General features: G+C 37.0%; 1 protein-coding gene across 1 annotated transcript in view; it reads right to left on the reverse strand.

Annotated features, from left to right (window-relative positions):
- Positions 1-12800, reverse strand: part of STOM (stomatin) — a 76691-nt gene that overhangs the window by 17903 nt on the left and 45988 nt on the right. The window contains exon 6 of the mRNA XM_053695825.1: positions 7665-7799. Coding sequence (XP_053551800.1) covers positions 7665-7799 — 135 coding nt within the window. The remainder of the gene's footprint in view (positions 1-7664; positions 7800-12800) is intronic.

Raw genomic sequence — 12800 nt, forward strand, 5'->3', positions numbered from 1 at the left:
AGCCTTGTGCTTATCACAGGCAGTGATTAGTACATAGGATAGCCTTATGCTTATCCCTGACATTAATTAGTATGTAGGATAGCCTTATGCTTATCTCAGGCATTAATTAGTACATAGGATAGCCTTATTCTTATCTCAGGCATTAATTAGTACGTAGGATAGCCTTATTCTTATCCCAGGCATTAATTAGTACATAGAATAGTCTTATGCTTATCTCCAGCATTAATTAGCACATAGGATAGCCTTATTTTATCCCAAGCATTAATTAGTATGTAGGATAGTCTTATGCTTATCCCTGACATTAATTAGTATGTAGGATAGCCTTATGCTTATCCCAGGCATTCATTAGTATGTAGGATAGCCTTATGCTTATCCCAGGCATTAATTAGTACATAGGATAACCTTATTCTTATCTCAGGCATCAATTAGTATGAAGGATAGCCTTATGCTTATCCTAGGCATTAATTAGTACATAGGATAGCCTTATTCTTATCCTAGACATTAATTAGTATGTAGGATAGCCTTATTCTTATCCTAGGCATTAATTATTACATAGGATAGCCTTATTCTTATCCCAATCAATAATTAGTACATAGGATAGCCTTATTCTTAGCCCAAGCATTAATTAGTACATAGGATAGCCTTATGCTTATACTAGGCATTAATTAGTACATAGGATAGCCTTATTCTTAGCCCAAGCAATAATTAGTACATAGGATAGCCTTATTCTTAGCCCAAGCATTAATTAGTACGTAGGATAGTCTTTTGCCTACCTAGGTATTAATTAGTACATAGGATAGTCTTATGCGTATTCCAGGCATGAATTAGTATGTAGGAAAGCCTTATGCTTATCCCAGGCATCAATTTGTACATACAATAGACTTATGCTTATCCCAGGCAGTAATTAGTACATACGATAGACTTATGCTTATCCCAGGCATTAGTTAGTATGTAGGATAGCCTTATGCTTATCACAGGCATTAGTTAGTATGTAGCATAGCCTTATGCCAGGCATTAATAAGTATGTAGGATAGCCTTATGCTAATCCCAGGCAATAATTACTACATAGGATAGCCTTATGCTTATCTAAGGCATTAATTAGTACATAGGATATCCTTCTGTTTATCCCAGGCATTAATAAGTATGTACGATAGCCTTGTGCTTATCCCAGGCATTAATTAATATGTAGGATAGCCTTATGCTTATCCCAGACATTAAAAATTAGTATGTAGAATAGCCTTATGCTTATCCCAGGCATTAATAAGTATGTACGATAGCCTTGTGCTTATCCCAGGCATTAATTAGTATGTACGATAGCCTTGTGCTTATCCCAGGCATTAATTAGTATGTAGGATAGCCTTATGCTTATCCCAGGCATTAAAAATTAGTATGTAGGATAGCCTTATGCTTATCCCAGGCATTAATTAGTATGTAGGATGGCCTTATGTTTATCCCAGGCATTAATTAGTATGTACGATAGCCTTGTGCTTATCCCAGGCATTAATTAGTATGTAGGATAGCCTTATGCTTATCCCAGGCATTAAAAATTAGTATGTAGGATAGCCTTATGCTTATCCCAGGCATTAATTAGTATGTAGGATGGCCTTATGTTTATCCCAGGCATTAATAAGTATGTGGGGTAGCCTTATGCTTGTCCCATGCATTTTTAAAGTCCCCCACAGTGTTTGTTGCTACTACCTCTTGAGGAAGTTTATTCCATAAATCAATCACTTTCTGTAAAGAAGCTTCCTCAAATTACACCTGAATCTACTGCCCTTCAGCTTGAGATCATGACCCCTTGTTCTTGACTTTCCCATTTTATGTAAAATACCCACAGCCTCAGTTTTACTAAGGCATTTAACATACTGGAAAGTTGCTATCATATCACCTCTTTCCCTTCTCTCCTCTAAGCTATACATGTTTAGGTCATTGAGCCTATCCTGGTGAGTTATTTTTTAGACCATGTACGATTTTGTAGCCCTCCTTTGCACACTGACCAATGGCCAATGACTGATTAAATTTTTTCAGTAAGAAGATTTACATACAGTCTTTTCACTGATTTCCATGTCTCTCCCTTGCTAAGCAATCACTGTAAATGCATATGTGGTAGATGTGGTATAAATGTGTATTGTTGTTCCCACACAAGCAGTAGGAGAAGGAGAGGGGAACGCCCTACTCTTTCGGTTTCCCTTAACCCCTTAATGACAACTGATGTACCAGGTACGTCCTGCAAAAACTAGCAGTTAGTGACAATGGACGTACCTGGTACGTCAGTTGTCTAAGAGAGTGCTGGAAGCGATCGCAATCGCTTCCAGCAGCTCTCAGGGTATTGCAGTGATGCCTCGATATTGAGGCATCCTGCAATACCCTTTAAAAAGCATCCGATGCAGAGAGAGCCACTCTGTGGCCCTCTCTGCACCGGTAGCGATGGGGCCGTTCGTTGGTGGATGGGAGCTTACTAGGGAGGAGGGTGGGCGGCCCATCGCTACCCGGCATCCGGTTCCTACAAGTGCATTGTGCACGCCGGATACTGGGAGCGTGCGGAGGGGGGGCCTGCGTGTGCGCAAGCGCGTGCGTGTGTGTGTGTGCGCGCACGCGCGCAGCAAACACTGCCACCAATGAGTTTTGTTAAGAGGGAGGGGGGGGTAGCAAACTTTTTTTTTTTTTTTTTTAAATAAAAGGATCTGGTAGGGTTAGGGGGGTGGGGGTACTGGGGGGGGCAGCTACACTACAGAAAAAAATGAAAAAAACACTAAAAAAACCCAAAAAAACACACTTTATTTTTGGGGGAAAACTGGGTACTGGCAGACAGCTGCCAGTACCCAAGATGGTGGCAAATAGGTAGGTGGGGAGGGTTAGAGAGGTGTTTGGGGGGGATCAGGGAGGTTGGGGGCTAAGGCAGGGGTCCATCACAGCTGAATAATTAAAAAAAACAAAAAACAAACAAAAAAAACACCTTTTATTTTAGTACTGGCAGACTTTCTGCCAGTACTTAAGATGGCGGGGACAATTGTGGGGTGGGGGAGGGAAGAGAGCTGTCTGGGAGGGATCAGGGGGTGGGATGTGTCAGGTGGGAGGCTAATCTCTACACTAAAGCTAAAATTAACCCTGCAAGCTCTCTACAAGCTACCTAATTAACCCCTTCACTGCTGGGCATAATACAAGTGTGGTGTGCAGCAGCATTTAGCGGCCTCCTAATTGCCAAAAAGCAACGCCAAAGCCATATATGTCTGCTATTTCTGAACAAAGGAGATCCCAGAGAAGCATTTACAACAATTTGTGCCATAATTGCACAAGCTGTTTGTAAATAATTTAAGTGAGAAACCTAAAATTGTGAAAAATGTCACTTTTTTTTTTTTTATTTGCTCGCATTTGGCGGTGAAATGGTGGCATGGAATATACCAAAATGGGCCTAGATCAATACTTTGGGTTGTCTACTACACTACACTAAAGCTAAAATTAACCCTTCAAGGTCCCTACAAGATCTCTAATTAACCCCTTCACTGCTGGGCATAATACACGTGTGGTGCGCAGCTGCATTTAGCGGCCTTCTAATTACCAAAAAGCAACGCCAAAGCCATATATGTCTGCAATTTCTGAACAAAGGGGATCCCAGAGAAGCATTTACAACCATTTGTGTCATACTTGCACAAACTGTTTGTAAATAATTTCAGTGAGAAACCTAAAGTTTGTGACAAAATTTGTGAAAAAGTGAACAATTTTTTTTATTTGCTCGCATTTGGCAGTGAAATGGTGGCATAAAATATACCAAAATGGGCATAAATCGATACTTTGGGATGTCTTCTAAAAAAAAATATATACATGTCAAGGGATATTCAGAGATTCCGGACAGATATCAGTGTTCTAATGTAACTAGCGCTAATTTTGAAAAAAAGTGGTTTGGAAATAGCAAAGTGCTACTTGTATTTATTGCCCTATAACTTGCAAAAAAAGCAAAGAGCATGTAAACATTGGGTATTTCTAAACTCAGGACAAAATTTAGAAACTATTTAGCACGGGTGTTTTTTGGTGATTGTAGATGTGTAAGATTTTGGAGGTCAAAGTTAGAAAAAGTGTGTTTTTTTCCATTTTTTCCTCATATTTTATATATTTTTTATATTAAATTATAAGATATGATGAAAATAATGGTATCTTTAGAAAGTCTATTTAATGGCGAGAAAAACGGTATATAATATGTGTGGGTACAGTAAATGAGTAAGAGGAAAATTACAGCTAAACACTAACACTGCAGAAATGTAAAAATAGCCATAAGAAAACTGAAAAATGGTCCGGTCATTAAGGGGTTAAGGTGGATTAGCAGTGATTCTGCTCAGTTAATTAAATGCATTAAATAGTTGTTTCTAAACAAACATACTGAAATAATTTCCAATCTTTACATATATATTAATATATACACAGTATATACATATATATTAATATATACACATTATATACATATATATTAATATATACACAGTATATACACATATATTAATATATACACAGTATATACATATATATTAATATATACACAGTATATACATATATATTAATATATACACAGTATATACATATATATTAATATATACACAGTATAAACACATATATTAATATATATTCACAGTATATACATATATATTAATATATACACATTATATACATATATACTAATATATACACATTATATACATATATATTAATATATACACATTATATACATATATATTAATATATACACATTATATACATATATACTAATATATACACATTATATACATATATATTAATATATACACAGTATATACATATATATTAATATATACACATTATATACATATATATTAATATATGCACATTATATACATATATATTAATATATACACATTATATACATATATATTAATATATACACATTATATACATATATATTATTATATACACAGTATATACACATATATTAATATATACACAGTATATACATATATATTAATATATGCACAGTATATACATATATATTAATATATACACATTATATACATATATATTAATATATACACAGTATATACATATATATTATTATATACACATTATATACATATATATTGATATATACACATTATATACATATATATTAATATATACACAGTATATACACATATATTAATATATACACATTATATACATATATATTAATATATACACAGTATATACATATATATTAATATATACACATTATATACATATATATTAATATATACACAGTATATACACATATATTAATATATACACAGTATATACATATATATTAATATATGCACAGTATATACATATATATTAATATATACACATTATATACATATATATTAATATATACACAGTATATACATATATATTATTATATACACATTATATACATATATATTGATATATACACATTATATACATATATATTAATATATACACAGTATATACACATATATTAATATATACACAATATATACATATATATTAATATATACACAGTATATACATATATATTAATATATACACATTATATACATATATATTAATATATACACAATATATACATATATTTTATTACTCTTTATATTCCTATAGACTCACAACCCAGAGGTGTGAAATGCAGCCTAGTGCCTGTAGGTTATTGCATAGCCCATAATGCTGTCCTACAGTAACAAGCTACACAGTATCCTCATTTCTGTATCAATGATTTTGTATTAGTATTTTACAGTAAAATAAACACTTAGTGTAAAGTGCTATGCAATTTGGAGGTTAATGTCCCTTTAATAATCATATTTCACACTAAACAATACCCCAGTGTCACATTCACCTCTCTTTATATATAATCTTATTAATGCCTGGAGATTATTCATCTTTACAACCTTATAGAACTTCAATATTATTTATAATATTCTGAAAACCTTGTGTTTCCTATACTTTTCTACAATGACAGCATTACCACAAATACATATATCCACTAATGAGAAGTCAACTACTATGTGTGTGCTGCTTGGTATGTATATGATGTACATAGGTAGGTTGGTATTTATGTATGTATTTATATTTGTTTGTAGGTAGGTATATATGTATGTATTTATATTTGTACGTATGGAGGTTGGTATCTATGTATGTATTTATATTTGTACTTAGGTATGTTGGTATCTATGTATGTATTTATATTTGTATGTAGGTGGGTTGGTATCTATGTATGTATTTATATTTGTAGTTAGGTATGTTGGTATCTATGTATGTATTTATATTTGTATGTAGGTGGGTTGGTATCTATGTATGTATTTATATTTGTATGTATGTAAGTTGGTATCCATGTATGTATTTATATTTGTATGTATGTAGGTTGGTATCTATATATGTATTTATATTTGTATGTAGGTGGGTTGGTATCTATGTATGTATTTATATTTGTACATAGGTAAGTATGTATGTATGTATTTATATTTGTACTTAGGTAGGTTGGTATCAATGTCTGTATTTATATTTGTACGTATGTAGGTTGGTATCTATGTATATATTTGTATGTAGGTGGGTTGGTATCTATGTATGTATTTATATTTGTATGTATGTAAGTTGGTATCCATGTATGTATTTATATTTGTATGTATGTAGGTTGGTATCTATGTATGTATTTATATTTGTATGTAGGTGGGTTGGTATCTATGTATGTATTTATATTTGTACATAGGTAAGTATGTATGTATGTATTTATATTTGTACTTAGGTAGGTTGGTATCAATGTCTGTATTTATATTTGTACGTATGTAGGTTGGTATCTATGTATCTATTTATATATTTGTAGGTGGGTTGGTATCTATGTATGTATTTATATTTGTACTTAGGTATGTTGGTATCTATGTATGTATTTATATTTGTACGTATGTAGGTTGGTATCTATGTATGTATTTATATTTGTAAGTAGGTATTTATATTTGTACTTAGGTATGTTGGTATCTATGTAGGTATTTATATTTGTACTTAGGTATGTTGGTATCTATGTATGTATTTATATTTGTACGTATGTAGGTTGGTATCTATTTATATTTGTAAGTAGGTATTTATATTTGTACTTAGGTATGTTGGTATCTATGTAGGTATTTATATTTGTACTTAGGTATGTTGGTATCTATGTATGTATTTATATTTGTACGTATGTAGGTTGGTATCTATTTATATTTGTAAGTAGGTATTTATATTTGTACTTAGGTATGTTGGTATCTATGTATGTATTTATATTTGTACGTATGTAGGTTGGTATCTATGTATGTATTTATATTTGTACTTAGGTATGTTGGTATCTATGTATGTATTTATATTTGTACGTATGTAGGTTGGTATCTATGTATGTATTTATATTTGTATGTAGGTGGGTTGGTATCTATGTATGTATTTATATTTGTACTTAGGTATGTTGGTATCTATGTATGTATTTAGATTTGTACGTATGTAGGTTGGTATCTATGTATGTATTTATATTTGTATGTAGGTAGGTTGGTATCTATGTATGTATTTATATTTGTATGTAGGTGGGTTGGTATCTATGTATGTATTTATATTTGTACATAGGTAAGTATGTATCTATGTATGTATTTATATTTGTACATAGGTAAGTATGTATGTACGTATGTCACCTTAGCTCTGGCCTCTCGTGTAGCCTCAGCTTCAGCTGCCATCGCTCTCTGTAACTGAACGGGAAGCTTTACGTCTTTGATCTCCACACGTTCAACCTTAATACCCCAATCATCTGTAGCAACATCCAGTGTAGACTGCAAAATAATTCAAACAATAATTATGACTATTAGAACAAAAAAAGCTGAATTGGTGAAATACAGATGTGAAACATAAGTGCAAGTGATGAGTAACACCCATATAAATCCTATAGGGCAGGGGTAGCCCTGTTCTAGATACATTGATTCTAGTATTCCTCTGTGACTAGAACTTGGTAGACCTGTTCTAGATACATTGATTCTAGTGTTCCTCTGGGACTAGAGCTGGGTAGCCCTGTTCTAGATACATTGATTCTAGTGTTCCTCTGGGACTAGAGCTGGGTAGCCCTGTTCTAAATACATTGATACTAGTGTTCCTCTGGGACTAGAACTGGGTAGTCCTGTTCTAGATACATTGATTCTAGTGTTCCTCTGGGACTAGAGCTGGGTAGTCCTGTTCTAGATACATTGATTCTAGCGTTCCTCTGGGACTAGAGCTGGGTAGCCCTGTTCTAGATACATTGATTCTAGTGTTCCTCTGGGACTAGAGCTGGGTAGCCCTGTTCTAGATACATTGATTCTAGTGTTCCTCTGGGACTAGAACTGGGTAGTCCTGTTCTAGATACATTGATTCTAGTGTTCCTCTGGGACTAGAGCTGGGTAGCCCTGTTCTAGATACATTGATTCTAGTGTTCCTCTGGGACTAGAGCTGGGTAGACCTGTTCTAGATACATTGATTCTAGTGTTCCTCTGGGACTAGAGCTGGGTAGCCCTGTTCTAGATACATTGATTCTAGTGTTCCTCTGGGACTAGAGCTGGGTAGCCCTGTTCTAGATACATTGATTCTAGTGTTCCTCTGGGACTAGAGCTGGGTAGCCCTGTTCTAGATACATTGTTTCAAGTGTTCCTCTGGGACTAGAACTGGGTAGTCCTGTTCTAGATACATTGATTCTAGTGTTCCTCTGGGACTAGAGCTGGGTAGTCCTGTTCTAGATACATTGATTCTAGTGTTCCTCTGGGACTAGAGCTGGGTAGCCCTGTTCTAGACACAGTGATTCTAGTGTTCCTCAGGGACTAGAGCTGGGTAGCCCTGTTCTAGATACATTGAATCTAGGGTTTCCTCAGGGACTAGGGCTGGATAGTCCAGTTAAAGTTACACCAAATCTAGGGTTCCTCAGGGACTAGGGCTGGTTATCCCTGTTCTAGATACATTGAATCTAGGGTTCCTCAGGGACTAGAGCTGGATATCCCTGTTCCAGATTCATTGAATCTAGAGTTTCCTCGAGGACTAGGGCTGGATAGTCCTGTTATAGTTACATTGAATCTAGGGTTCCTCAGGGACTAGGGCTGGATAGTCCTGTTACAGTTACATTGAATCTAGAGTTTCCTCAGGGACTAGGGTGGATAGTCCTGTTATACTTACATTGAATCTAGGGTTCCTCAGGGACTAGGGCTGGATAGTCCTGTTATAGTTACATTGAATCTAGAGTTTCCTCAGGGACTAGGGTGGATAGTCCTGTTATAGTTACATTGAATCTAGGGTTCCTCCGGGACTAGGGCTGGATAGTCCTGTTATAGTTACATTGAATCTAGGGTTCCTCAGGGACTAGGGCTGCATAGTCCTGTTATAGTTACATTGAATCTAGGGTTCCTCAGGGACTAGGGCTGGATAGTCCTGTTACAGTTACATTGAATCTAGGGTTCCTCAGGGACTAGGGCTGGATAGTCCTGTTATAGTTACATTGAATCTAGGGTTCCTCAGGGACTAGGGCTGGATAGTCCTGGTATAGTTACATTGAATCTAGGGTTCCTCAGGGACTAGGGCTGGATAGTCCTGTTATAGTTACATTGAATCTAGAGTTTCCTCAGGGACTAGGGTGGATAGTCCTGTTATAGTTACATTGAATCTAGGGTTCCTCAGGGACTAGGGCTGGATAGTCCTGTTATAGTTACATTGAATCTAGGGTTCCTCAGGGACTAGGGCTGGATAGTCCTGTTACAGTTACATTGAATCTAGAGTTTCCTCAGGGACTAGGGTGGATAGTCCTGTTATAGTTACATTGAATCTAGAGTTTCCTCAGGGACTAGGGTGGATAGTCCTGTTATAGTTACATTGAATCTAGGGTTCCTCAGGGACTAGGGCTGGATAGTCCTGTTATAGTTACATTGAATCTAGGGTTCCTCAGGGACTAGGGCTGAATAGTCCTGTTATAGTTACATTGAATCTAGGGTTCCTCAGGGACTAGGGCTGGATAGTCCTGTTATAGTTACATTGAATCTAGGGTTCCTCAGGGACTAGGGCTGAATAGTCCTGTTATAGTTACATTGAATCTAGGGTTCCTCAGGGACTAGGGCTGGATAGTCCTGTTACAGTTACATTGAATCTAGGGTTCCTCAGGGACTAGGGCTGGATAATCCTGTTATAGTTACATTGAATCTAGGGTTCCTCAGGGACTAGGGCTGGATAGTCCTGTTATAGTTACATTGAATCTAGGGTTCCTCAGGGACTAGGGCTGGATAGTCCTGTTATAGTTACATTGAATCTAGAGTTTCCTCAGGGACTAGGGTGGATAGTCCTGTTATAGTTACATTGAATCTAGGGTTCCTCAGGGACTAGGGCTGGATAGTCCTGTTATAGTTACATTGAATCTAGGGTTCCTCAGGGACTAGGGCTGGATAGTCCTGTTACAGTTACATTGAATCTAGAGTTTCCTCAGGGACTAGGGTGGATAGTCCTGTTATAGTTACATTGAATCTAGAGTTTCCTCAGGGACTAGGGTGGATAGTCCTGTTATAGTTACATTGAATCTAGGGTTCCTCAGGGACTAGGGCTGGATAGTCCTGTTATAGTTACATTGAATCTAGGGTTCCTCAGGGACTAGGGCTGAATAGTCCTGTTATAGTTACATTGAATCTAGGGTTCCTCAGGGACTAGGGCTGGATAGTCCTGTTACAGTTACATTGAATCTAGGGTTCCTCAGGGACTAGGGCTGGATAATCCTGTTATAGTTACATTGAATCTAGGGTTCCTCAGGGACTAGGGCTGGATAGTCCTGTTATAGTTACATTGAATCTAGGGTTCCTCAGGGACTAGGGCTGGATAGTCCTGTTATAGTTACATTGAATCTAGAGTTTCCTCAGGGACTAGGGTGGATAGTCCTGTTATAGTTACATTGAATCTAGGGTTCCTCAGGGACTAGGGCTGGATAGTCCTGTTATAGTTACATTGAATCTAGGGTTCCTCAGGGACTAGGGCTGGATAGTCCTGTTACAGTTACATTGAATCTAGGGTTCCTCAGGGACTAGGGCTGGATAATCCTGTTATAGTTACATTGAATCTAGGGTTCCTCAGGGACTAGGGCTGGATAGTCCTGTTATAGTTACATTGAATCTAGGGTTCCTCAGGGACTAGGGCTGGATAGTCCTGTTACAGTTACATTGAATCTAGAGTTTCCTCAGGGACTAGGGCTGGATAGTCCTGTTATAGTTACATTGAATCTAGGGTTCCTCAGGGACTAGGGCTGGATAGTCCTGTTATAGTTACATTGAATCTAGGGTTCCTCAGGGACTAGGGCTGGATAGTCCTGTTACAGTTACATTGAATCTAGGGTTCCTCAGGGACTAGGGCTGGATAGTCCTGTTATAGTTACATTTAATCTAGGGTTCCTCAGGGACTAGGGCTGAATAGTCCTGTTATAGTTACATTGAATCTAGGGTTCCTCAGGGACTAGGGCTGGATAGTCCTGTTACAGTTACATTGAATCTAGGGTTCCTCAGGGACTAGGGCTGGATAATCCTGTTATAGTTACATTGAATCTAGAGTTTCCTCAGGGACTAGGGCTGGATAGTCCTGTTATAGTTACATTGAATCTAGTGTTCCTCAGGGACTAGGGCTGGATAGTCCTGTTATAGTTACATTGAATCTAGAGTTTCCTCAGGGACTAGGGTGGATAGTCCTGTTATAGTTACATTGAATCTAGAGTTTCCTCAGGGACTAGGGTGGATAGTCCTGTTATAGTTACATTGAATCTAGGGTTCCTCAGGGACTAGGGCTGGATAGTCCTGTTACAGTTACATTGAATCTAGGGTTCCTCAGGGACTAGGGCTGGATAATCCTGTTATAGTTACATTGAATCTAGGGTTCCTCAGGGACTAGGGCTGGATAGTCCTGTTATAGTTACATTGAATCTAGAGTTTCCTCAGGGACTAGGGCTGGATAGTCCTGTTACAGTTACATTGAATCTAGAGTTTCCTCAGGGACTAGGGCTGGATAGTCCTGTTATAGTTACATTGAATCTAGAGTTTCCTCAGGGACTAGGGCTGGATAGTCCTGTTATAGTTACATTGAATCTAGAGTTTCCTCAGGGACTAGGGCTGGATAGTCCTGTTATAGTTACATTGAATCTAGAGTTTCCTCAGGGACTAGGGCTGGATAGTCCTGTTATAGTTACATTGAATCTAGAGTTTCCTCAGGGACTAGGGTGGATAGTCCTGTTATAGTTACATTGAATCTAGGGTTCCTCAGGGACTAGGGCTGGATAGTCCTGTTATAGTTACATTGAATCTAGAGTTTCCTCAGGGACTATGGTGGATAGTCCTGTTATAGTTACATTGAATCTAGGGTTCCTCAGGGACTAGGGCTGGATAGTCCTGTTACAGTTACATTGAATCTAGGGTTCCTCAGGGACTAGGGCTGGATAATCCTGTTATAGTTACATTGAATCTAGGGTTCCTCAGGGACTAGGGCTGGATAGTCCTGTTATAGTTACATTGAATCTAGAGTTTCCTCAGGGACTAGGGCTGGATAGTCCTGTTACAGTTACATTGAATCTAGAGTTTCCTCAGGGACTAGGGCTGGATAGTCCTGTTATAGTTACATTGAATCTAGAGTTTCCTCAGGGACTAGGGCTGGATAGTCCTGTTATAGTTACATTGAATCTAGAGTTTCCTCAGGGACTAGGGCTGGATAGTCCTGTTATAGTTACATTGAATCTAGAGTTTCCTCAGGGACTAGGGCTGGATAGTCCTGTTATAGTTACATTGAATCTAGAGTTTCCTCAG

This window comes from Bombina bombina, chromosome 12, assembly GCF_027579735.1.
Source record: "Bombina bombina isolate aBomBom1 chromosome 12, aBomBom1.pri, whole genome shotgun sequence".
In the NCBI taxonomy this organism is placed as follows: Eukaryota; Metazoa; Chordata; class Amphibia; order Anura; family Bombinatoridae; genus Bombina; species Bombina bombina.